Source organism: Miniopterus natalensis, chromosome 22 (assembly GCF_054644295.1).
Source record: "Miniopterus natalensis isolate mMinNat1 chromosome 22, mMinNat1.hap1, whole genome shotgun sequence".
Classification (NCBI taxonomy): domain Eukaryota; kingdom Metazoa; phylum Chordata; class Mammalia; order Chiroptera; family Miniopteridae; genus Miniopterus; species Miniopterus natalensis.
In genome coordinates this window covers 9,484,487-9,511,206 of record NC_142102.1, presented here as the reverse complement: position 1 = coordinate 9,511,206, position 26,720 = coordinate 9,484,487, and the positions used below count along the sequence as shown (strand labels likewise).

At 55.3% G+C, this 26,720-nt stretch overlaps 1 protein-coding gene across 2 annotated transcripts in view; it reads right to left on the bottom strand.

Annotated features, from left to right (window-relative positions):
- The window catches only part of SLCO3A1 (solute carrier organic anion transporter family member 3A1), a 163,818-nt gene that overhangs the window by 36,181 nt on the left and 100,917 nt on the right, over positions 1-26,720 (bottom strand). For both annotated transcript variants that reach the window (XM_087829186.1, XM_087829185.1), the window contains exon 3: positions 2,088-2,186. In XM_087829186.1, the coding sequence (XP_087685312.1) occupies positions 2,088-2,186 (99 nt within the window). The remainder of the gene's footprint in view (positions 1-2,087; positions 2,187-26,720) is intronic.

Sequence of the window (26,720 nt, the reverse complement as noted above, 5' to 3'; positions counted from 1 at the left end):
CCTGGGATCGGGGACAGCCCTGTCCCTCTCCCCGCCTCCGTTTTCTCATTTGCACAATGAAAGAGTTGGGAGAGGATGGTGCCTGAGGCTCTTTTTGGTTCAAAGATTTTGTCCACAGGCCTTGGCTCGAGGGGGGCGCTGCTCCTGTGCCACGAGGCTCCCCCCCCCCCGCTCTCCCTGCGCCCTGGGCGCGCGCCCCCTGCCCAAGCCGCCCGCTCGTCCTGTGTCGCGTGGCCTTCGGTCCAGTGGCGGAGGCTGGCTCTCCCCGCCCCCGGGAGCAGGAGGGCAGCACACTCGCCTCGCGTGGCGTTTCTCCCACTCGGGACAGGTTCACGGGGCCCATCAACTTGCGCGCAGCAGCAGCACTTTAAAGGAATAAACAAACAAGGCCGCGGCGTTTCGGTGTCTTTTCTCCCCCCACTCGGAAATTAGTAACATCATTAGCCACCAGTAAATATATCAGTGGGATTAATGGACTGCATCACAAAGCGACTTGATTGGGTTTAAAGCCACATTATTGCTTTGGGGTGAATTAGTAAATTTAGCACTGTCGCGAGATGATGGATGGGGGACTCGGGGGCTGGGACTTCGTATTGATCCCCAGGACGGATGGGCAGGGGCCGGCTGGAATTGCCTCCCGCACGCGGTTTGCGGAATGGCCGTGTGGCCTCTCTACTCACGCGGCTGCTCAGGAGCACAGCTTCCTCTCCGGGGCCCCGGGCACCTGTCCACCTATGGCAGGCGGTGACCAAGATCACCTCCAGCGACCCTCAGCCCTCACTATTCACGTCCTTGTATAAGGATCCCTTCTCCTGAGCACAGACCAAAACAAGCGGCTTGCTTGTCGCACACAGAGCAGGAAGCAGAAGCAATGAGATGTCACCTCTGAGTTGGGTCCTAAAGGGACCATGGCTTTTCTCCCAGGCGCTCTCACCCTCTCTCGGGCTGTTTGCTCCAGGGCAGGCTGCCCTGCAGAGACACCCATGGGGGTGAGCCCGAAAGGGGACCTTCCTGCAGGTGAGCTTGGAGATGGCTGCAGGCCAGGCGACACCTGGGTTGCAGTCTCAGGCAAGACCCTGAGCCAGAACCCCTCGGCTAAGCTGCCCCAGACTGCAGAGCCACAGGAACCAGCTGTGAGACAACTGTCTACTGTTCTAAGTCATTAAGTGCGGGGTAATTTGTTACACAGCAACAGACACCTAATGCACACGGCTGCTAAATGTGAGTGGAAACAACGTGCGTCATTTCGGAGCAGAAGCTTCAAGAGCGAGGGGGCGACCTGCCGCAGTCTGGTTTCCTGCTTTGGCAACTGAGCAGCTGGGGTCAGAGGAAACTTCTGTGACCACGATGAGCCAAGTCTCACCCTTCCCAGCACCACCAACCTGCACTGGGCATGCAGTGTGATGAGAAATCAACTGGTTGTGTAGACCGGGGGCCTGTTTGTTAGCGCGGCATAACCGAGCCCATCCTGACCGCCCCGCCGGTCAACGTGTGCAAAGGAATCGGGGGCCTGGAGCAATCTGAGAAATATACTTGCTCTTCCTGCTAAAAACACAAAAGCTACTGTTGGGACAGTTTTGAGGACACGGTACGCTCCCTCTGAAGGCCCCCACAGCAGTGCCTTACAGGAAAGATTTTCAAATATTCCGTCTCATTAAGCACAAGCAGAATACGTGTCACAACTTTTCGTTTAAAAAGTACAGTCCCCGTGCAGGTTAAAGGACCCACATTCGGCGAGCACCGGCACCCCGGGCATTTCTACACCCAGCCTCCCGCTCGACTCTCAGTGGGAGCTGTGACTCCACTGCCATTTATTTACCGATGAGGGGTAAAAATCAATGACAGGGACTTAGTCAGCCTCCACGTGGATCCTGGCAGAGCGCAGACTCGAGTCCAGGCCCCCTGAGCCCACAGCTCATGCTCCTTCCTTCTGATCTCGGGCGGGCGACCAGCTACACCACAGAGATGCACACAGTGAGGCCGCCGCTTAGTAGGAAGGTCTCAGAGCCCGCAGGCTGACAGGTCCTTTAGGAGGCGGGGAGGAAAGGCTTGCGGGTGGCGTTTAGAAACCGAGAGACAGTCCTTACTTGTATCAATGAAGACGGCATCCACGTAGATTTTGGTACACAAAGAGCCCAGGATAAATCCACAGGCTGGTCCGAACACCAGCATTGTGAACAGGATTCCTGAAAAAGAGAGGACACAAAGATTAGGTTAAAAACCAGAGGTCTCTCAATGAGCAAAACAGTCAAGGGAGTGGTTTTATTTTTTAAAAAATTTTATTTTTATTATTTTTAAAATTTTATCTTTATTGTTGCAAGTATTACAGATGTCCCCTCCCCTCTGACCCCTCGCCCCCTCCCGCCCCCTCTCCAGGCCTTCCCCACACTACTGTTTGCGCCCATGTACTCTGCCTATATGCAGGCATGTTCTTTGGTTAATCTCCCCCCCTGCCCCCCCCCCCAGGGCAGAGGAAGCTCGGGTTGGCTGTGGCCTTTCGCCACTAGGGGGCAGCATCGGCCTAGAAAAGACGGAGCCCTGGCCTGTGCCCTCCTCCTGGCTGCCCATGAACCTCCCGGGCAGCACACTCACTGCTTTTCTCACTCCCACTTTTTTCCCCATGCCCCCAATTTATATAAATGTATCCTCCGTCTTCAACCGCGCAGGCTGGAATTTCTCCCCTAAGGAGGAGTGTTCTGCATCACACGTACATGAATAAAACATGACCCATAAACAGCAGAAAGCCTGCAAAACGTGGGATACGTATGTATCCGGTGCCCACTGCCAAGAGCCCGGCAGCATTTAGTCACTGACCTTGCTCATCTCTGAGGGGCAGAGAGAATGAAGAAACTCAACACGGACTACACGCCAGACACGGCACACAACTTGTGTGATAGAATTACCCCCGGCAAAGTGTATAAAGGAAACAAAACACTAATGTTGCTAAGGCCACGTGGCATGTGCCAGAGTTTCTGACCCCCTTTCCACGGTGTCAGGCCTGTCCCCTCCTAAGTCAGCTATATTGCTGGGTCTCAAAGTTGGCTGCACGCTGGAATCACTGGGCAACTTAAAAAAATATATTAATGCCTAAGTCTCACCCTCTGAGATCTGCTGTAGCTGGTCTGGGGCACAGCCTGGGCACCAGGATTTTTCCAAGCTCTCCAGGTGATGCCACATGCAGGCAGACTGAGAACCACTGGTCCCTTCCCTTGCTGACCTTCACCAAGGAACCACTTGGTCCCCAAAATGCATCTGGGCACATGGGAAAAGGGACACGAATGCTATCTGAGGTCAGTCCTGAAAGGCGGAGGGGCAGTTGGAGACTGAGTATGGACAGACCGAGGTCACCGAACACAGGGGCAGAAGTCGCATTGCTCTTGTGCAGCCAGCCAAAGCTGCCCTGTGCGCCACCGCGGCTGTGCACTCAACTACGGGACTCTGCCTGGCACACCTGGCATGGTCCCTGGTGCCGTCTGGTTTCTAGGCCTTACTCACACTGGTCCTCAACCCAGTTTCTCCCTCTACTCCAGGCCCCGGGAAGTACATCAAAGTTCTACCCTCCATTCAAAGGCTGCCTGAAATGCCACCTCCTCCATGGAGCCTTCCTAGATTTCCTCTCTTCTTTCTTCCCCCTCCCTCTTCTGCCACAGCACCTGTCTCAGACTTTTTCCACAGTTCTACCAACAGTCTGCCTGGATGCAAACACGAAGGTTCATGTGTCCCAGCCTGGGGAACTCCAGCTGCGAAACAGGGCAGTGACTTGTCCCGCTTACCTCCTGTTATGGGCTGAATCATGTCACCCCTCCCCCCCAAATCCCTGTGTTGAAACCCTAATGCCCCAGAAGCTCAGAATATGTATTTGGAGATAGGACCTGCATCTGCTCCCTACCTGCCTGCTCCTCTGCCCTCTACTGTCCCCACATCCTGTTTCTGGGGTTACCCTCCTGACACAGCTTCAGGGGGACATGCCTATACCCAGGAGCTGCGAGCCAAGGAGCGAGGCCTCGGGGACACAATCTGCATCTTCAAAGGACTTCAGAACCAGTGGCCTCGGGGAGACAGCAGAGGCCAGGCCCTGCCCAGCAGGTGAAGCTCCCACAGGTCACTTCTTAGTTCTCACTGTCATTCACCCGAGGACTCAGGCGGTCACCTGAGGTGACCCAACTCTGTCTTCGCTGCTCAGGACTGAAATCCCACTGCCACTTCTGTGGCCCTATGGATGCCACAGAGAAGTTAGGTTACCGTCCTACGGCCCCACAGCTGGATGGCACGTCAGGTCCTGCGGGCCCCAATCCTGCACTTCCTCCAACTCGCCACTTGGCAGGAGGAGACGGCTGCAGAAAGGCCGTGGGCCGTGGAAACCTTCTGGTAAGTTCTGAAGGAGCCGGTGTCTGCAGGGTGCTGAGGCCCCGCCCTGAGGTTTAGCCCGCCTGTTGCTTGGAAACCGAGTGGCCTGGAGGAGACCCGACTGATTCAAGCACATGCACACATAACCATGGGGGACCCTGCCCGTGCTCAGCGTGGAGGGGCCTCTGGGCCTCAGTTTACCCTTAGTTTACCCAACGAGCCTGAGGCCCACCGTCGGTGGAAATGGGAGCCCGCTGAGGCATTTCCTCCTGTCGGCCGCCAGAGGGCGCCAGGCACCGCCTCACGCCAGGCACTGCTAATCCTCAGGCGGTGCCAGGTTTGCAGCTCAAGGTGGGAGGGTACCGAGGAGGCCTCACCTGCAGGGGGCACAGTGGCAAATGACCTGACAGATCTGTGGTCACTGCTAAAGGTCTTCACGCTACATCCGGCAAGAAAACGACCACATCCGAAACGCCTGGGCCTTTGAAATCATAATGGGTTATCCCACCCACCCACCGTGCCTCGACCCCCCACAACTGGTATGGTCTGTACTTGACCGATCTTCCTAAAATATTGTGCAATCGTACACCCCCCCCCCCCCCCCCCGGCTTGAAACCATCAGGCGTGCCCTACTTTATAAAACAAAGTCCAAACTTCGGCCTGGCAGTGGCCTGGGTAGGGGCAGGGCCGCAATGCCAGGCCGCAGGAGCATGGACGCGGGCTGGGTGGGCTAGCCTGAGGCAGCCTGGGATGGGCCCGGGCAGGGCCTGGCCCAGAGCCTCCGGCTGAGCGCACTGCAGGGTGGGGCTGGCCAGGCCACGAAGCACGCACATCAACAGCAAGCGCCCTGTTCGAGGTGAGCACAGCGTCATCAGCATTGGCCAGGCAGGGGTGGCTAGTGACATCCCTGGGCATGGCCATCGGCCTACCAGTGTGGCCTCAGGCCCAGGCCCTGACCACCGGGAGGCCCTCCGCATGACCCAATGAGCAGAGGCCAGGCTGCCATGCAGGGGGACAGGGTGGGGATGGGAAGAAGCAGACATCCCACCATGAAAACGGTGTCCCACACCCAGGAGAAGTGACAGTGAAGCCCTGAAACACGCCCCAGAATTAAGAGTTTCCTTTCAAGAAAGGGTCCCAGAGCCACATGTTGGAAAGTCACTCCCTCTACTGGGCCACCTCCCCTGGGTCTGCTGTTAAGTCTGTAACAAGAATTCAGAAAACAACTGTTGAACAAAGGGGGGGGGTAGACAATGGGTTGAGCCCCATCTCCTAAACATATAATTCAGAATCTGGGGGTGCAGGGTAGGGATACGGTGCTTTGCTTATTGGGCAGAGAACTTCTCGGTTCTTGCAAAATAGCCTGCACTGTGCACCATCCAAGCTCTTTTGGAACCTGCTAGAATCCACGAGGGAATAAAAATACGGACTAGCGGCGGCCTTGTTACCCAGGCATCCCCCACAGCGCGCCTCCTAGCGAAGGACCCGTGAGGGCCACTGACTGTGCCCTCGGTGACAGCGGAGACAGACGGCTCCCAGCTCAGAGACTCACTAGGGTCCGGGGCAGGTCGTTCAGTGGGAAGAGTAAGAGCTCAGCACGTCCGGGCCCCCCAATCACGACGAAGGCACTTGTCTGTTGGGAATGACCCTACAGATGGCCTGTCACCATAAACTCTTCGCCACAGAGTGGTCGGTCGGAGTCTGCAGAGGTGACCTGGCTCATTTCACAGGTGGGGACACCAAGAGCCCGAGAGGTGAAGGCACATGCCCCCAGGTGTCACAACTGAAGAACGAAGACCAGGAGGGAGGCCACAGCCGCTCAGGGACCCGCTGCCGTCACAGCGCCTGGCGCTTCCACCCACCCAGGCGGGTCAGCATCGTCCGCCAGGAGAGCGCCCTGTGTCACCGATCATTTTGTAAACTGATGCCACAGGACCATTATTCCGAGACAGGTGACACTAAGCTTCAAACGGCTCTGTCTCTGACGTGCATTTTTAAAAAGGCTCGAAATGCATCTGTTCCTGAGCCCCGGTTCCTCCCTGGGCAGCAGGGGCCCCACGCTGTCCCCTCAATACCTTCCGTCTGCTCCATTGCACTGAACGGGGGGCCTGGGGTTCTTCCCGAGGGCGAGGCCACCCGGAGGCGCGTGAGGCTCGGCTGCTCCTTAACCCGGTGCCATCAGCCTGCACGGAGACCAAGCAACTGAGCCCCAGGCTGAGCCACCTCCTAAGGGCACCGATGCTGAGCAGGGGACTTTTGGAACCAGAGCCCCGTGCTCTCCTGCTCTGGGACGACGACTCGCTCGCAGGAGCTGCTTCTGCAGGGGCCCGACGCCCAGCAGCGCGAGCACGTTTCCACCAGGCCCTGACCTTCCCGGGTTCTACTCTGGGGAGCCCCCAGTTTGCCTCCTTTACAAATTTCCCCTTTACTTTCTTCTTATAAAAGCTGCTGTTACAACACAGTGGTCTTGACTATTTTACATTTTATTTTTTGCCCCCTTGGGGAGGGCAAGGCAAGAAGGGAACCGGGACAGAGGGTTGATGTCACCTGGGTGGGCATTCGGCCACCTCTCGGGAGAAGGCTTTCCCCTGTGAGTCACGCGGTGACTCATTTGTAATTCTGCACAACTTTGTGGAGGGCTGGGGGCTTTTAGGTGACACAAAAGGGTGAATGAAAAGGGACACGCTGCTGAAAGCCACCTCCCCCCCCAGCAGGCCTGGCCCCACGCTGGGTGCCCCCTGCCCCTCTGTTGACGGGGTGAATTCTGATGGAGCTGGAACCAAGGTTATATAGCACGAGAACCACCACATCTAGGCCTTGTAGGATGTTTGGCATCACCCCTATTAGAGGCCCCTCGTCCGGACAACCCCAAAATGCCTCCAGTTATTGCCAACCGCCCCCTGGGGACAACAGTGCCCCTGCCTGAGGACCGTGCGTTTAGAGCATGTGCTCACGGAGGGCAAGGGCCTGTTTACGCCCTTGGGCTTCCCTACAGCCCAGCACGGCGCCTGGCACACACGAGGGTCCCCAGATACTTGTGCATCTCTGAGGATCAGTCTGCGAAACAGGCGTGGGGCCCGTCACGGCACAGATGGGGCCCGGCTGGCATCCCATCGCCTGCGTCACGCGGAGGGACAGGGCTGACAAGGCCACAGCCACCCTGTTCCCAAGCCCTGCAGGAGGGGCGGGAGGGAGCCGGTAGCTCAGAAAGAGGAGCTGCGTTTGGGATTCTTCTGCTTTCTAGCCCTGGGCACCTAAGGAGCGAGGCTAGTAACGCTACTTGGCCAGGACATCCCACATCGTGGGGGACATCTGTGCTGATGGGGTGACAGCGACCGCAGCCCCGTGGCCCCGCTGGGCAGGAGAAGAGCAGGGTTCATTTTTTTTCTGGAACTTAAACCCGAGTAAAGGAATCAGCTCTGCGATGCCAACCCCAGCGCAGCCGGGTGGCGAGTGGACGGACTTACAGACCCGAAGCGCTGTTTTAATCAGGTTTGGGGTCTGCTTTCCCCCCGAAAGGGCAAAGCACAGCAGAGTAAACCGCCTGGCTCGTGTTTGAGGCGGGGGCGAGCTGGGGTGAGCGGGGAAGGCTGATCTTTCCTTCCATCCCGCGGGCCTGTCGCTAAGTTTTCCTGCAAAGGTGCCAATGACTAGGCCGCAGCGGCTTCCCGCGCCCGGACCCTTGAGCGCGGTCATGCCCGTCCCACCCGATGCCACCCAGCAGCGTCCTTAAGAGGCAGCCTGGGGCACATGCCATGACTCCCAAGTGGTCAAGCGACTACGAAGGAAAAGAGTAGCCTGTGGATGCTCCCGGGTCTGGACAGCCAGCCCCAGAAGCAGCAGCGCAGTCGCCCTGGGATGTTAATGAGTCGGATTTAGTGGCTCAGCTGCTGACACTTGACACCAGGTTAAAGCCCCAAGCACACCCTGGGCATGCATTTTCTCTCCATTCTGATTTTTTTTTTTTAATATATCTTTATTGATTTCAGAGAGAGGAAGGGAGAGGGAGAGAGACAGACAGAAACATCAATGATGAGAGAGTCACTGATCGAGCCCGCAACCCGGGCCTGTGCCCTGACCGGGAATCGAACCCCGATCGCCTGGATCCCAGGCGACGCTCAACCGCTGAGCCACACCGGCCGGGGCATTACGATTTTCTTAGTATTTCCTTTCTCTAGCTTCCTTGACTGTAAGAATACAGTATACAGCCCTACCGGAGTGACTCGGCTGGTAGGGCACCGTCCTGTGCACCTAAAAGGTTGCGGGTTCGATTCCCGGCCAGGGCACAGGCCTGGGTTGTGGGTTCAAATCCCAGCCGGCGCCTACAGAAGGCAGCCGATGTTTCTCTCTCCCCCCCTTCCTCTCTCTAAGCATGTCCTGGGGGGGAGATTGAAAACAAAAAGAACACAGCATGTAATGTGTTCACCGGCTCTTGATGTTATCGGCAAGGCTTCCAGACAACAGCAGGCCCGCGATTTTCATGGCACACGCAGGCGAATCGATAAAATCCCGAGGCACACCCCAAAAATGAAAGTATCATTGGGATTTCTGCACCCCGGATGGCTGCTGCTGTGTGGGCTGTTGTCCCTCTTTTATTTGACAGTCTAAAGAGAAAGAGGCCGGTGTCCCCAACTGCTTTAAAAATCCTCGCGGCAGATGGGCCTCGGCCGGCCCGCGCCCTCCGGCTCCTGAGCCGCCTTCTCGCGTCCTCCCCTGAAGGCCGGGGGCTGCGGGCTCCCCGCACACGGCTCCCTCGTCTAAGCTTCCCGGTCACGCTCGGCAGGGCCATCACATAACTTTTTTATCTGCTTTTAAACAGGAATAGCAGGGGAGCTGTAAACACTTACCATTAGATTGTGGCACGAGTTGTATAACTCGGTAAATTGCGCGCGTGAAACGAGTGAATTTTATGGTATATAAATTATACCCAATAACATTGTTTTTAGAAAAAGAAGAAGGATGTTTTTGAGAAGAGCTCTGGGAGGGATGGAGGGCCACGCTCAGGGCAGCTCGGGGGGCGCTGCAGCCCCTTGTCCTGTCTCCTTAAAGAGAAGCTGGAGCTAGGCTCGAACCCAGGCCACCGACAGGCTCCTGCAAAAGTTCAGCAGGTTGGGGGGGGAGATGTTAGAGACCCGAAGCAGAGTTTAGCCGAAGGTGCCTTCCCACCTACTGAAGTCCCAGCAGGGCCCTGCTAGGGTCCGTCTGTCTGTCTGTCTAACGCAGGCCCCGAGGTTGGAACAGCTGCAAGGTCAGCTGGCTGGAGGCATTAACTTGACCCCAATCACTAGCAAACTCAGAGCAAACACATCCCTAAGCGTCATTCACGTCACCTATGAACTGACCATCCCTCGGTCGCCTATTCCATAAGGCTGCCCTACGGGTTCAATGAGATAATCCGTGGGAAAAGCAGAAACTCAGCACAATGCCCGGCCCAATGAGTTTTTTAAAAGTTTTGGGAATAAGCGTAGGCAGAGCCCTCGCCTTGGCCCTGGCGGGGAGTTTCTAGGATTTTATTCAACGTTCACAGTGAACATCTGTTGTGGTTCTAACTGTCCCCATTTTATAGGCGAAGTCAGGCTGCCAGAGGTGAAGCCCCCCAGCTGACAGGCCGCAGAGCTGGGCCGTGAGCCAGGCCCGCCTGGCTTCGGGGCCCTTGTCGCTCGACTATGCCACTGACAAGGACCCACCCGTGCGCCAGGGCCTGGGTATCTACGCACATGCGGGGCCCAAACCAGCATGTGTCACGTTCACGTAACACCCGTCACTGCGGAGGTCTACACTCGCAGCTGCCACGGTTTCATGCCCCAAACGGGCCCCCGGGAACCCCCGACGCCGGGTGCCATGTGGTTAAACGTCCCTGGGGCTTGGAGCGCAGCCCCTACAAGCAGGGCCCGAACCAGCCCTAAGGGGCTATTTTTAGCTCCCCGTTTCCTTGTTGCCCTTTTTGGGTGATCTGATAGCACAGCTGAGCTAATGTTTTCTGTCCTGGTGTTTTTCTTCTCACCAATTCCTGCCCTGAGAAAGGCTGAGACTCCCAAGGACCCGCCCAGTCACAGAGCTCCAGCTCCCGACACACAGAAAGGGACCCGAAGGGGACAGGCGGGCTCCGGTCCAGGCGCAGGCTCTCCCAGGGTGGCCCTGGGTGGGGGCCAGGGGCTTGGGGGCACGTTGATTTCCAGGGAAAGCCTTAACCGGGACCACAGAGGGTCCTAAGAGAGAGGCCAGGCTAGTCAGAGACCCTCAGGGCCATGTCTCCGGATCTCATCACCCCCAAGTCACTCTCCTAATACCTTGCTGGTGTCTGAGAATCCACAATTAGAAATTCACTCCTTGGGCCAGCTGGTCTCCGGGTGGCCAAACCCTGCCTACCACCCTTTCCAAGTTTTTCACAGCGCTGCCAGCAGAGTCCAGGGTCACATTCCCCTGGACGCACGTGGGTCCACACCAGCCCCTTCCCAAACTCATGAGTGATTTTTCATCGCCTCCCCGGAAAAATTCGCACTCCCCTGCACGGTTCACGAGGCACCCCAGCTGCTTCCCAGGGGCCTCCTAACGTGCCCCACTTCAGGCCACCATGTCCCTGCGCTTTTCGGAAAGGCCACTCTGACCTGGGCCGGGTCTGGCTGCTCTGAGCCACCCCATAAAATTCACACGGATTCAAACATCACCTCCCCCAGAACACCGTCCCTATCTGGCCCCTGAGCCTGCAGACTTGTTCCCTTGCACATACTAGATGCTCAACCTAAGTCTGCTGCATTGAATTAGCTTAAAGCATCTGCCCTTAATTAAAATCTGCAAATTTATCTGGAGTCACTGGTGCTCCTGGGCGCAGGGAAAAGGGCCCGGAGGTAACTGGGCGAAGGCCTTGCCCCCCTGCCTGAGACTGGTGGGGACAGGCCCCGGGCAGCCACCTGGTAGCCTGTGGCTCCCTCTTTCCGTACCGGCCCCCCAAGCTGAGAGTGTTTCCAAACCTTGTTTTTCGTAACGGTATCATGCGATGTTATTAACCAGCCCACACAAGACTTGATTTTAAAAAGGCCTCTGTTAACCGACAGCAGTCTGTCTGTCACGCTTCCCTTGAAACTAGAATAAAGGAGCCCCCAGGCTGGCACAAGGACCAGGGGTGGGGACAGGGGTGGGGACAGGCTGCTCCTGGGTGCGGGCGGAGACGTGTTTCCAACTCAGGCTAAACGTCTGCTGCGACCCAGGCAGCGTCCTTATGTCTCACTTACTGATGGGGACACTGAGGCCCTGAAACAACACGCTTTGCCCAAGATCTCGGTCCATTCACTGTGCGCTAAGTTCACCCACAAAGGCCTGTGCGGCTGACAGCTGGGTCGTCTGACAGGCAGCACTGGGTGCAGGGGGACTGGGCTCCTGTCCCCTTCTTGAGAGGACTGGATGGCAGAGAAATTTAAACTCAGCCACAGGATCATTTTCTATCAGAAAGTGTTCCCTCCCGCACAGGGAGGAACCGCACTGACCGCAACCCCTCTGGTTTCGGGCCTGGGGCTGATGTAAGCTGGTGGCACCTCCTCTTTGCCGTGCCCAAGGCGGCGGCCACTCCAGGCACACAGAGGGCACCCCTGCAGCCCCCGGGCTCTGCAGAGCCCTCAGAAGCAGCGGGACAGGAAAGCTCCTGGGGACATCAGAAGGAGTCATAACTCAACAGTCCCCTTCAAATAATCTATAAAGAATTAAGCTTTATCAAGGGCTCAGTGCTTTTATCTGAAGATAAGAAAAAGGTCAGCGGACGAGAGCTTAGCTCCATCCACATTTTACAGGTGAGGAACTGGAGCATCAGAAAGGTTAAGCCATTTACCCGGGGTCACACAGCAACTCGCGTGGAGGTGACAGTGTTGGAACCCAGTCAAGGCTGGCTCTGAAGTCAGCTCGCTTCACTGCGATGCCACAGAAAAAAGCTTTTCATCTTCGTCCTTCGCAGCACAGGGCCTGCCTTCCGACGAGTGCTCAGGACGCTTATAAATGAGCCACCAAATGAGCTCCGGTTTGCAAACTCACCACATGCATCACCTCTGGGGACATCCAACAGCTATGTCACCGCCTCTCACCCAGAACCCCCAGGGCTTTGGTGGCTCAGGGCTCCTCCCTCCTCTGAGGAAATGCTCTCCTAGCGCCTGGTGGCACCTGGGGGGACCGTCACCTCCGGCCTCACTGCTCACAGCTCCTGGGTACCTGCTGTCCCCTTGGGCTGTTCATTTGGGAGGCACTGGGGCTGCCCCTTTTCCTAGAAGAGCAAGGCCGGGAAAGCTGAGCTTGCTGCCCGATGGCAGCAGGTCTCAGGAAAAGGTCACGCAGACAGGGGTCCCCTCCTTTTTTCTGCAAGACAGGCCAGGCCGCACTCCTCAGAAACACCAGGGACAGCCAAGCGCCAACCACCGTGGTTTGCATACCTGGGCCAAGGGTGCATCTCCAGGGGACCCTGGGGGGGTGCAGTGGTCTTGGGGGGTCTCCCTGACCTTGGCCTTGCTCTGTCCCCTGACTGCAGCTAGAAGGAGGTGAGGCCACACCGGCCCCACGCAGCCCAGTCACTCCAGCAGCCCCCTGCACCCACATTCTGGGAGGCACGGCTTCGCTTGGGCTGGAGTTGGAGGCAGACACCTGGACTCTGGTCCCAACGCTGTCACCTTCGCCCCTCCCTGTGCCTCTGCTTTCCTGAAGAGCTCTCCAAAATGCACCCCCCCCCCACGCCATCATAAAGATGCTAACGGCGAATTACGTTATTAAGAACATGCAAAACCCTCCGAGGCGGTCAGGATTCCCAAGGGCACCGGTGCCAGAGGCTGCTGTGATATTTAGAGGTGATATTTTTTTAGTGGTAAAAACCTGAAGTTCTGTTTCTATTATTTTTCGCGGTGACATTTTCCCCGGAGAAACCGACAGTTGTCTGCAGAGCCCCCCCCCAAGGAAACGCGGCCTTGTCAGGCCCTCGGATTCCAGTTCAAAGCAGGGTGACCTCAGGGTGTCCCCGGCTGACGGGACCCCTCCCTCACAGTTGGGAGAGTCTCGTGCCATCTAGCAGCTGGTTTTGAGGGGCTAAGGGTTCCCCCATGCCCATTCTGCAAGAATTCTGTCACCTTCAAAACTTTCTGGAACAGAGTGAGCGCTAAACCGTGTGTGCTCTGCGTATGGCTGTGTGCGTGGTGTGTGTGTGTGTGTTGTGTGTTTGCCTCCCTTGCACAAGTATCTGAGAGGCCTAGAGGTGGACCATGGCCTCAGTCCTCTTCCAGGTCGCATGTCCTCGTGTTCAGGGTCTGCTCTTCGCATCTCAGGGCCCCAGGCAGGGCCGGGGCAGCCGGCAGAGGCGGTGAGGGAGGGAGCTTGGGGACAGCGGGGTGTGCCTTGGGGGCACTCTGTCATCAGCATCAGAGCCTCTCTGGACAGAGCAGGAAGGCAGCTGCCACAGGCCTGTCCCCGCGCAGCCCCCGCCCTGCCACCTCCAGAGCCTCGACATCCCCAAAGGAGCTCAAACTTGCTTTTTGGCAACTCAGAAACTGGTGTCAGAGCAATAAAAGGACGGCTTTAGAAATCTGGCGGGACTTCGCCAGGGTCAAGGTTGGCAAACAGGAGCCGTGAGACAAGTTCTAGGTCTAGCGTCCCAGAAGCCGACTCCCTCCTTAGGGACGCGTGACTTTACTACTGAGGTTTCTGGGCTCAGACTCAGCAATCTGGGCTGGACGGCCACCTCCACCACCTGCTACAGAGGCCACCACGCACCAGCCTCTGAGCCTGGGGCTCCTGTCTACTCACAAGTAAGCTCTTTGGGGGGGGGGGTCTATTGAATAAGACGTGAATTTCCCAAGTCAGGCCAAGAAGAAAAGGCGGCTTTGGTTGGCAGTGAAGCGCAGCCTTTGGCGTAGACACTGTCACCAGAGCACCGTGTGGGTGAAGATGACTGGATCTGAAAGACGATGGTTGTAAGCGTGCAGGATGCAGGCTCCCGGGCCCTCAGGATGCAGCCGAGCATCTCAGGGCGTCGCCACAGCAGAAGCTCTGGGGGTTCAGGCTCTTCTGGGGCATCTGCTGAGGCATCCTCAGCACCTGGAACAGTGCAGGGCCCCCAAACGCACTCAGGCCCCCGCCTGTTGAAATAATGAACCTCTGGAGATGGTCACCAGGAGGCATGAGGGCCTGACCCAGGCCTTGCGATCAGTGTCAACCGAAAAGGCCCCAGGCCTGCCTGCCCTATGGGGTCACAGCCTGAAGACCTGCTGAGTGACAACTGTGCTTCCCCCATGCAATCCGGGCGCTGCCCAGCACAGCGAAAGGCGGGAAGTTACAAACCCACAGTCACAAGACCTTAGGGCTGGAGAAACCCCAAGGCCAGACCCGGGGAGGCAAGTCCCCAGCTACGAAACCGCTTACAAAGCTACAAATCAGAACCAGGGACTGGTGTCGACAGCCACGCTCATCTTTATTTTTTTTTAAATGGAAAAGAATAGGCTTTGGCTTTGAAGAAGGCCTATGGCTCCCCAGCAAGGTGAGTGCAACAGCTGGATTAACCGCTCCCTCTGCCAGGGCAGGGAGAGGCAGGTCTGGCGGGTTGCAAGCCTAAGGGGAGCCAGCAGATGAAGCCTCTAATTCTTGGTCAGTGAGAGGAGAGGAAAAATGCGAGCAGAATCCTTCAAAAGCTCCAGAAGGTTCCTCTGATACTAAGCGGCGCCTTGTGCAACAATAGTGTCCACAGAAGCGCATGGATTCCATTTCCCCCAACAAGCTGTCAGGCTGGCTTTAGAAATTAAGAGGAGGGTGTGCTCCAGGCCAGGCCCTTGGTGTTTCATAAAACCCAGCGCTGGGAGGGGTGCGGGGCGCGCAGGAGAGACCCAGAAAACCCACGGTGTCCTCTTGTCTCTGCAACACGGGCGGGGGGGGGGGGTGTCTCTGAAGTTGGACCGAAGCCTGGAGGGGCTGGGCCCAGCCCTGGGCAGGGGCCCTGCCCTAGTTACATGGGAGGGGACCATATTGTGGCAGACAGGTCAGGGACACATCTGGCAAACGCCACAGTCTGCACTGAGCCCTTCGTGAGTGTCCCACCCAGGCGACGAGCTCAGGATGGGGCCCAGCCCCCAGGGCCTGAATGGTCGTCACTGAAAGTGCGGTCCTCTCCCCGCCATCAACCCCCCGCAGCCTCCAGATCCTGCCTGCAGCGCTAAGGAAAGGGAGCAGGCTTGGGCCCCTCTGGGTCAGGAGGGGACACTGGATGAGGGCTGAAACCACACTCTCGGGGACTCTCACGGATGGCCCCCCAAGTGGGGGGACTCTGAGCTCTGGGGCTCCGGGGGTGTTAGGAGTCCATCCTGGCTGTGACCCTGTTAGGTCTGAGGGCTGTCCTGGAGCGAGTCCCCTGGGGCTGGCCGAGCCCAGCCCTCTGTCCTCTGCAAGGTGGTGGAAACTGAAGTCAGGCAGCCTGCAGACTGGTGCTTGGTCCCTCTGAGGTCACTGTGCCTGCCTGAGGGTCCCTTGGAACTCACAGCTCTTGATGGGCTGGGCTCACTGGAGTGTGCACGCTTCCTAATGCAAACACATGCGGGTTTCTACCTCCTCTGGGCCCCGCTACACGAGTGTTTACCAGGCACAGTTGTGCCCAAGGAAAGAGCAAAGGAAAAGAGTGACATCTCCCTCTGGCAAAGTTCACCTCTGCGCCTGCTGTCGACATTACCGACTCAGCACCGAGGCACAGAGCAACTTTTACAGGGGTCGTTACCAATCTGATCTTATTTCTTTATATGAATTTATTTAAGGGCCTCGGGGTGACTAGTGAGGCCACCAGGAGGGCCCCTGGGACACCACTCGGGAGCTGGAGTCCATGCACAACGGACAGCCACCTGCCTGAAACCCACATGCCTGGGAGCCTGTCATCTAGAATTCTCCGTCGCTCTGCCCCTTTAACTCTGGCCTTGGACAAGGCATTGACCCTCCCATGCTTTTCAGATTCCTTTCTGCTGCTGCTATTTCTCCACTGACTCATCTCTTCGAAAAAAACAACACACCCCGTTTAGCTCCTTTAATTTTTTTCGTATTCAGGCCTCCCCCAAGTCCCTGCCTTTTCCTTTCCTTGCCCCTGGCTTTCTCTTGGGGCCCTGGCTCAACTAAACGAAGGCCATGCGGACACTGGGAATCGCAAATATTCCTTTAAAAAGGTAACATTCGCTATGTTCACAAAATCCCCTCGGCCGGCCCCCCCTTGGAGGGTGGGAGCAGCTCAGAGGAGGGGCCGCCTCGCAGCCAGCGGCACAGCGACGCGATGCCAACGCGCACTCGGGCCGGCGATCACCAAAGTGGAAAGGCCACCAAGTGGCATCTGTTTTTCAAGTCATCAGACCCCTGAGCAAAGGGCGATTCTCATTTTCATGGCACCACTGTGACACATGTCTAGTGTCCTTAGACTGAGAGCACCAAAAGGCCCCATGGGGTGCAGGAGGGATGGCTCGGGGTGCAGGAGGGATGGCTTGGGGTGCAGGAGGGATGGCTTGGGGTGCAGGAGGCATGGCTTAGGGTGCAAGAGGGATGGCTTGGGGTGCAGGAGGGATGGCTTAGGGTGCAGGAGGGATGGCTTGGGGTGCAGGAGGCATGGCTTAGGGTGCAGGAGGGATGGCTTGGGGTGCAGGAGGCATGGCTTAGGGTGCAGGAGGCATGGCTTGGGGTGCAGGAGGCAGGGCTTAGGGTGCAGGAGGGATGGCTTGGGGTGCAGGAGGGATGGCCTGGGGTGCAGGAGGGATGGCTTGGGGTGCAGGAGGCATGGCTTAGGGTGCAGGAGGGATGGCCTGGGGTGCAGGAGGCATGGCTTAGGGTGCAGGAGGCATGGCCTGGGGTGCAGGAGGCATGGCTTGGGGTGCAGGAGGGATGGCCTGGGGTGCAGGAGGAGTGGCCTGGGGTGCAGGAGGCATGGCTTAGGGTGCAGGAGGCATGGCTTGGGGGTGCAGGAGGCATGGCTCGGGCTCCACTCCCCTCCTCGGGGACGCATGTGACTTACTGCATGTTGCTTCCCCCCGGCAGGGCCTCACTTCCTAACCTATAAATCCAAGCTCCGGGGAAAGATGACCTCCCAGACCCCACGAGATCTATAATTTCCTCAGCCTTTGATCCCTCAGGTCAGAGTTCCTCAAAGTTCACCTTGGGTTTCCTTGGTCCAATCAGCAGTAATGACAGGGGATTTTTCAATGTCTTTTAAGCAGGATGGGACCAACTGAGCTATTTACTGTGGCTCTGGCATGAAAGGCGACCGGACAGGCCCGTGCCGACTCCACCGCCCCCACTGGGCGCCTGCAGAAGGCGAGAAATCATCGGCTGGGGGCTCCCAGGGGGAAATTTTCTATTTTGCAAAAGTGTTTTCCCCTGGGATTTGTCTGAGGAAGATCTCGATGCATAAATCTCAAGGCCAGAGAAGAAAAAAAAAAAGAAAGATCCAGTGTGTCTAACATGCGGCTTTTGAAAACCAACTAACCCTTTGGGGCATCTTGCAGAACAAAGTACACAGAATCCACAGGATGCCGGCATTAAATTATTCAAGGGGACATCGTGAAAACAAGCTTTGCTCTGCAGCTGGGGGCCCGGGTAGAGCCCATGTTCAAGATAAATGCCCAATGCCTTTGGGACTCCTATTTCCAACTGTTGCAAAATCATGGGCGAGGTGCTTTTACTAGAGCAATAATGCACCTTAAGAAGCGTGGCCGGGGAAGCGGCCTGCAATTCCGAACCACTCAGGGTGACTGCCCTGCAGCCCGGTGGCTCACAGACTTGTCACCTGAGCAAAGAAGGGGCCTGATTGAATCACATATCTTTTTACCTTTCATCACACCAGGCAGAAAAGTTCTATTAAAATGCGTGAAGGCCAGCGAGCAGGCCTCAGCTGGGACAGGAACCCAGCTCCTGGGGGCAGAGGCCATTTGCTTTTTACTTTTAAATAAATCCTATAAAATAATTCACTTGTACAGTATCAGCTTGACCACATACATGTGCCTGGGGTAAGATACTGCAAAAAAAAAAAACACCCAGACACAACGGTACTTTATCCCTGGGTTGTGGGAAAATAGATGATTCTTATTTTCCTTCTAAGCTTTTACTCTGTTTCCAAATTTTCTATATGGAGAATGGATGTGTTCCCTTATGAGAAAATATAAACATTTTGCAAAAACAAATGTCCACATGGGCCTCTGCCCAGAAAATGACTACATTGTTTGAAGTAGGTAAGATGTACAATGGAGAATTTGTATATGGAAACCTACCAAGCCCCACGATAATCTTGCTTTTTGGTCCAATGCAAATATCTTTAAATCCCCAGAGCACAGGGACCTTGCCGCTCATGCTCACTGCTGTGCAAGGGCCTGGCCCGAAGGCAAAACAGTCCCTGACAGCTGTTCCCTGTCTCCAGGGACAAATCCTAAATTTGGCATCCTCTGGAAGCAAACAAGTTTCCTTTCTTTCCCGGGTCAGACATCTGAGATGCAAACAATAGGCTGTAGAAGGTTTTCAAATAAACATTTTCCTCCTGTAGAAAGCCTCCCAGTGATTCTAGCATAACTTTCCCAGAAGAGGTTCCATTTACCGCCTCTTCTTCAAGAAATTTCTTGGCAACGGGATGTAATTTAATTAAAGTGTTTACTTAAATATATATTCACTGGGGCCCAAGGAAATGGGAGCTTTTCTAAGCAACGGGCGGTTCTGGGGGTTGTCTGACTGTGGAGTGGGCTTTTTCTGGTGATTAAGCACACACGAGCACATGCGTGTACACACAGGCACACACATGCACACACACACACACACACACACACCTGCTCTGAAGCAAGACGTCAAGCTCTCCTAGTCAATGCACCAGCAGAACCCCAAATGCCCTCATTTCCAGACCCTACAAAGCTCTTGGCCTCGGAAGACATGGAAAAAGCCCCACTGGCAGGGTGCTCTCCATGAATATTAAAAGCAGCAATTTTATTGCGGAATAAAACCCACTTCAAAAAAGAAAGCAAGCCCACATCCCAGCCATTCTGTAGTCTAGAAACGATATTGCACACTTGCTGTTTGAAGACTGCAGCAGGTCCAGCATCCCAACAGTCGTCTTTCTGGGTTAGCACCCTGCCCAGTTTTGAAGGCTGGCCTTTGTCTTTTACTTTCCTTTTCTCTATTTATTTCTGCTTTATTAAAAATGTAACCCCAGGGCCTAGAACACTGCCTGGTGCCGCAGGCCGTCAATAGGTATTTACTGAACAAATGCATTTGCTGAAGCGTCAGGGATCAGGTAGGTGCGTGTCTGTGCGCTTGGGGCCAGGGGACCGAGATCAGCTAGAGGGCAGATTCCAGCACCCTGACTTCTCTACACTATAATGGGGTCCGGGGCCTGGGAGCTGGTTCCCACTAGATCACACCCCTGCCTGAAGATCTGAAACACAGCCCTGAGTTTCCCGGGAGGCCTGCAGCCTGCATGGTTGTTCCACTTGTGGCTCCATCACTGACTCATGACTGACCAAGGTCCCCACGCCCTGCGCCTTCCTCTCGCCCCGAGTCTTCCCTTCGGCCAAGGGCCCCGTGGCCCCCGGTGTGAACCAGCAGGATGGACGGGTCTTCTGCCCACTGTTTGGCAGAAAGTGTAGGGGAGACTCCCAGACAGGGGGTCTTGTGCATATTGAGGACCACACCGTGGTGAGGCCTCCACATAGGCTCTTACAAGCCCACGTCCCTCTCATGCACGCCTCTTAGGTGTCCGTCTTGCAGGCATGTGGCTTCCTTGAAAGTTAAACTAAAAACCAAGATGCAGAAATGTCCACTTCGCAGTGGCCCTCCCGGCTGCACCGACTGCTGAGGCCGGAGAGATCATCCAATGCTGCCCAGGGCAGGATCCGCTTCTCCAGCCTGTGCCAACCGCTTGGCTTCTATAGAAAGTGAGCCTTTAGGTTTTCATTCCGGGCATAGATCAACTCGATGAATCGTGCCAAGCAGGGGGAAGACCCCGGGGGCTCCCCGAACCAGAGGCCTTTCATGCTTCAAGGGCAAATCCTGCAGCTGCAGGAGCCCCGGGGCCACGGTCAAGAGCATGTGCGAGGGAGCGAGACCCCTGGCTGGCTGGCTGGCTGTGTGACCTTGGGCAAGTCGTTCATCTCTGAGTCTCGACTTGCTCACCCACAATATAGGAAAAAAATCAGGCCAGCATCCACCTCATACGGCTGATCTGAGAATTATATGGGACAACCCGGGTAACAGCCTTCGCCTGTGTCTATCAGAGCTTCCTAATAAATGACGGCAGCGTGCTCCTTAGCAAGTTCACAAGGAAAACATGAGAAAATCTGTTTTGCATCTCCAGGAGATCGTATCGATTTGACAGAACAGCAACCCTATCAAAAATGTGATGCATTTTATTTGGCTTTGCTTGGTTTTAGAGAGCTCATGACAGCTCCCAGTCATCTCCTAGCAAAGCGCCTGAGGAATAATCTACTCTGGACACTCGGCGGGACTGTCGTCACTGTCCCGCGTGCACGACTGTTTTCAGAATCCAGCTTTTCCTGCTTAATAAGAACCATGACAACCGTCACCTCCTTTGCCCACCTATTTCCCCCCATTCTTCTTGAGTCTTTGTTAAAGAGCCAGATAACAGGTCTACGAGTTCAGGCCTCTAAATTCACTTAAGAAGCTGGAAAGCAGAACTCGGAGAGCCCTTCAGCTCCCCTGTGCTATTTTTTTTTTTAATTACTATGGACTCCAGTTGCTTTGTGACCCGGTTTGTCCCATCCTTCCCATTTTAAGGCAATCCAACCAGTGGGGAAAATAAAAATGTAATAGGAGCTGGCTGGCTCTACTTTCTCTGTCATCTGTTCAACTTACCAGCTACTCTGGTCATTTCTGGCCCCTTGGTGAGGAACTTCTTAAAGATTCAAAAGTAAAAGAGCCCATTCAAAAAACAAACAAAGATAAATAAAAACCTGCCTTTTTTCTCCCATTTTGCAGATAAGAAAACCAAGGCTCTTGTCTGTTGCCAGACCTATTACCCCAATCGAGTATCAGGCTGAAATGGTCCTGCTTCAAATTTCCAATGATACCACTCGAAGGGTCACTGGATGCAGGACCAGAGTCCTGTCCCCATTTGGTGGCAGGTGGTGGACACTGGCTTAGGCGCGAGCAGGGCACAGAACTGCATCGAAGCCCTGAGCTGTGCAAGCAGCCAGAGCCCATAACAGATCACCCAGCCCCATAAACGGCTTTATGAGGTAATTAACAGTTCATAAAATCTGTTAAGTTACTTAGAAACCTCTGCACTACTCCTTCAGCATTTTCCTCTGCTAATGGGCCCTTGGGAAATATTAGCTCCCGCTCCACGATGAATCACACGGCACTGGCAAGACAGACAGCAGCCACTCACGGGAAGGGTAACCTAGAAAGTTCTTTCTCCTTTGTGGACTGAGAAGAGAGTCTCCAGTCTCCCCAGTTTAGGGGCCATGCAGGGAGGCTGCTATGGGGATGCTCAGGGCCTCAGCCTGAGCCCAGTTTCCTGCCCACGTGGAACAGGACAGACAGACCCTGAGATGGACAGTGTCGCCCGGTGCCCAGCGCCGCTCCAAAGCCACCAGCGGCTGCCATCAGCCCGTGTGCAGTCCTGGTGGGGCTGCTGTTTGCAATGAGCCCCGACAGTCCTTCAGAAGGACCCCATGAAGTACCGTCCCCGGCCCCCGAATAAGGGCCTATGATTTAAGGAGGGACTGGCTGGCGTGGCTCACCTCTGAGCCCCATCCGTAAGGGCTTCTTGAATTATAAATCTCTTGGAAGTGAAAAATCACCCTTCTAACATAAAACAAAAAAGACATTTAAAAATCTCTTAGAGCAAAAGCGCTCAAAAGAAAAGTAACTGTTGCCAGCCTGATTTTAAGGGGTGATAAGCAGTCTGTCTCCACAGCTGTAGGGCACCCAGGGCACTCGGGGTGCTAAGGCCCTGCCATCTGGAGGAAGGATGGACGGGTGGGTGGGTGGGTGGGTGGATGGATGGGTGGGTGGACGGATGGGTGGGTGGATGAACGGGTGGACGGATGGACGGACAGACGGACGGATGGACGGATGGATGGATGGATAGACAGATGAGTGGATGGATGGGATAGGTGGATGAGGGGTGAATGAATAGATGGGAAAGTAGATGGAGACAGGTGGGTGGGTAGATGGGGGAGAATGGGGGGCAGGGGGACAGGTGGGCGGGTGGCTGGACGGATGGACGGACGGACGGATGGATGGATGGATGGATGGATGGATGGATGGATGGATGGATGGACGGGTGAAACCGTGGGTGGGAAGGCCTTTGTACTTGTGGGTTTCCTGATATTTTCTGGGCTCACTCCCTTCATGTCATTCAGGTCTATGTTCACATGTCACCTCCCAAGAGAGGCCTTCCCTGACCCACCACCCGCAACACAGCGCTTCATTCTTTCCTGTCCTTTAGCCTCAAGTTTTGCCTTGCTTTCAGCAGAGCATCTATTACTACGGCTGCACTGTGTTCATTTGTTAATTTTTCTGTCTCCCCTACCCTAGGGTAATAAGCTTCATGAGGATCGGGGCTTTGTTTTTTCATGGCTGTATCCCCAGGACTCAGAGAGGTGCCTTGCACAGAGCAGGCACCCAGTAAATATTTGTTCAGTAGGTAGACGGGTGGGTAGAGGATACATACACACACACAAATATATGTCAATATACGCTGGTAGAATTCCCAATTAAATACAGGTTAGCACGGACGCTTTAAAAACTCTGAACTCACTGTCACACTGAGCTGGGCAGCGGGACATTTTCACAAACTTCCCAATGCACCTAAGGCCCAATTTCCTTTGAAGACTGAGGCCTGAAGGTGGGGGTGAGGAACCCCTATTCCTTGTTAGGGCTCAGCCAGTCACATCTGTTCACAAGACAGCAATGTGGACATGAACAGAAACAGGAATCACAGGGACTGACCCCGTCCGTCACCTGCAGAGCAGCGGGGTCACATCAGTTTCTTCCCTTTTTTTTCCCATTCCATTTGTCACTCATCAGGCCAAGACCTGTGCTGTGTCTGGGGTCCCGCTTGGCAGACCCCCGCAGGGAAGAGGCGATTTAAACACTAAGGGCGAGGGCAGGTGTGGCGGGATGCTTGGGGGGCCAAGAGGCAGAGGAACCAGGGGACAGGCTGCCCGACCGATTCACCAGCCCGCTCCAGGCACTAAGCCTGGCTCTGGAAGGAAACCCACCCTGCCCACCACCTCTGTGAGCACAAAGAAGGGGTTTCAGCCCCAGAAGACGGAGCTCAAAAGCCACTCAGGGCAAGAAGCAATGGGCTAAGGCTCCAGCAATCCAGGAGGACTTCCTGAAGGAGGAAGGTAAGGTCAGTCTCAACTTTCAAAGCTGTTTATAAAACTCAGCCTCACTCTTTCACAGCCCTGCTTTATGGGAGCCCCAGGTTTCTCCTCATACAGAGGACCAAAAGACGAAAACGAAAAAGAATTTTTTTAAATGCAGGGATTCTGAAATTTTTAATTATTTTCAATCCCCAAGTTCTGAAAACGTGCCCAGGCTGGTCGATTTGCACCCATGTGGCCCTTTAGGATATAAACAGCTACTAGACAGCTCCTTGTAAGTTCTGTAAAGAAAGGCAGAGTCCATTTAAGCCGAGTCTATCCTTGGGAGGCTGCAGAGAACCATCGAGGAGCCCTCGAGGGCCCTTAGCACCCTGGCCGCCAACCTGTCATGTCATACTCGAAGCCAAGACCCGAAGAGCACAGGGGAGCCGTGTGACACTGGCCGGGCAAGCCACTCGGTTTCAGTTTCTCTGTTTCTCCTGTAAAGTGAGTGGGTTGCTGGGCTAACCGTCCACTCGGGGGCTCCAGGACTTCTGGCTGTTTCCATGAAGCACCTTCTCTGCAGGCCCTGGCCCCGGCCTGCATCTGCCCTGTCCCGTGCCCAGTGTCCTTTCTTCCTAGGCAGCCTCCTGCCAGGTCCTGAGGCCCTGGTTCAGCTGCCACCTGTCTGTCTCGTGTCCCTATCACGCCACTTAGCAAAGCAGCTCTTTTGTTCTTGTCAGTCCCCACCTGAGGGTATTTTTTCCATTGCTTTTCAGAGACAGTGGAAGGGAGGGAGGGAGAGAGAGACATTGATGCGAGAGACACACATGGATTGGTTGCCTTCCGCACCGGCCCTGATGGGGGGTGGGGAGCGAACCCGCAACCCAGGTACATGTGCTTGATCGGGAATCGAACCCTTGACCCTTTGAGGCTCTAACCCTGAACCACGCCGGCCAGGGCAGCGACGCTGCTCTTAGCTGCACACCTGGCTGTGTCCCTTGACAGCCACCAAGAGGCTCGGTTCAGAGACAGACGATGCGAGTAAACACCTGATGGACGAATCACAAACAAAAGAACAAATTTAGCTTTTTAAGTCCTTGCTCACAGACACTTCATAATAAAACCAAAATGATGCATTTTGACAGAACCGCTCTTATTAGACAAGGGCCTTTCCTTCCATCTCGGAGCTCCCCAAAATTCAGAGGGAGCGGGCTGAGGCCAGCGACTTCCTTCATGGCCTCGTTGGTGACTATTTACCGGTGACTGTGACCCTGGGCTACACCTCGGCCCCCCCCCCCCCAAGGTGTTGCCTTCCTGAGACTAACCCGACCCTCTAACAGGAGAACGTGGCCTGCTTTTGTTCCCCTCAAAGATCGGCCTAGTGTACACACTGCACCAAAGTTGGCAAGAAAACCTCTATAGCTGGAGACCAAAAATAATTCTGGGGGAAAAAGGCATCTCTACACAGGCCACTTCCTTCGTTAAAAATCCCACCCCTTTAAAGTCAGGAATTTTTCCGTATCGCTGGGATCTTACTGACCTTTTTTCCTTCCCCACCCCCAAGGATTTTACACCAACGGTGGGAACTTGTGTTCCAGACAGGATTTCCGCTTCACCTCGACACCTTCTGGCTGAATCCAGTCCCCAAGCAATGAAATATATTGACTTTTGCCTTCCTGCCACTCCCAGCAGGTGGGAGGCTCTTGTTACAAATCGGCTTTGGCCTTTGGTTTCTAAAAACTCAGGGCATCACTGTAATAGGGGGTGTGGACTGGCAAGGCAAGGGGGCTCTGACACTTGCCTCCCTCCCACAGGCTCCCACAGGGTCCCCTTCCCTGGGTCCCCGGGGCCTGCTTCCCTGAGAGTCGTCCTTGGAGCAAACCCGACGTGACTGCTCTGTGAGCCTCTCTCCAGAGCTGCTTCAGCACAGGGCTGTCTCCCATCCACTTTTGTGGCCTCAAAGCCTGGCACATAATAGAAGATCAATAAATCTCTGATGCACGAGTGAGTGAGTGAGTGAATGAATGAATGAAGACCATGCCCTTAAGGCAGGCCTCCTGCTGCACCGCCCAAGGCACGTTACGCTTGGGCCACCCAAAAATATGTCCTAAGGACAACAGGCACCACAATCATGTTGATGACAAAGGGACTGTGGTCGCCACTGAGGACTCGCTCCGTGTCGTAAAACCCCATGTATTACCGCCTGTAAGCCCCCCTACAATTCTCTCAGGGGGCTATTATTCTTAGCAGCCCCTTTTATAGCCAAGGACTACGGTTTGGAGATAGCATGCAATTGATACGAGGCCGCACAACAGTGTAGCCAAAATTTATACGCTTTCATTAAAATCACTTACCATATGCCACAGAGGTGATGAAATAATTACAAATAATTCTAAGGGGGCTTGAGAGAGCATGTATTTTTTTTAAATGCTACACTGCACACTACACTACCTTCTGGATTTGCTGAATTCTCTGCTGTTGCTCACAAGAAGATGCAGAAGCAGGTCTCTTCTGAGCACTGGTGTCAAAGAGAAGGCAGCCAGGCTCATGTCCCCGGCCCACTGATCCAGCCAGGCTCATGTCCCCAGCCCACTGATCCAGCCAGGCTCATGTCCCCGGCCTGCTGGTCCAAACAGGCCAATGTCCCCGGCCCACAGGTCCAGCCAGGCTCATGTCCCCAGCCCGCCGGTCCAGCCAGGCCATTGTCCTCGGCCCGCTGACCGAGGCTGGCTCTCTCTCTCTAGGGGAGGGTTGGGAGGTGCATGAGCTAGAACCCCCCTCCCTGTCCACCTGCTCATGTCCTTGATCACTGCCACCCATGGAATTCAACATGACAGTCCCTGGTGGTCATTGTAAAAACTTAAGAAAATGCAAATAAATCCTGACCGCTTTCAATGCCAGTGAGCCCCCAAACCTGCAATGTATTTTTTTTTTTTTTCACTTCCCCAGGGCAGGGGTCCTGCGGGCTGGCCCGCGTGGTTTCAGGAATTTCGTGTTTCTGCCAAATCTGCTGAGACGGGACAGACAGTCCACCGAGCGGGCAGGTTTCAGCGCTGCCTCAAACCAGAAGCTTCCCGA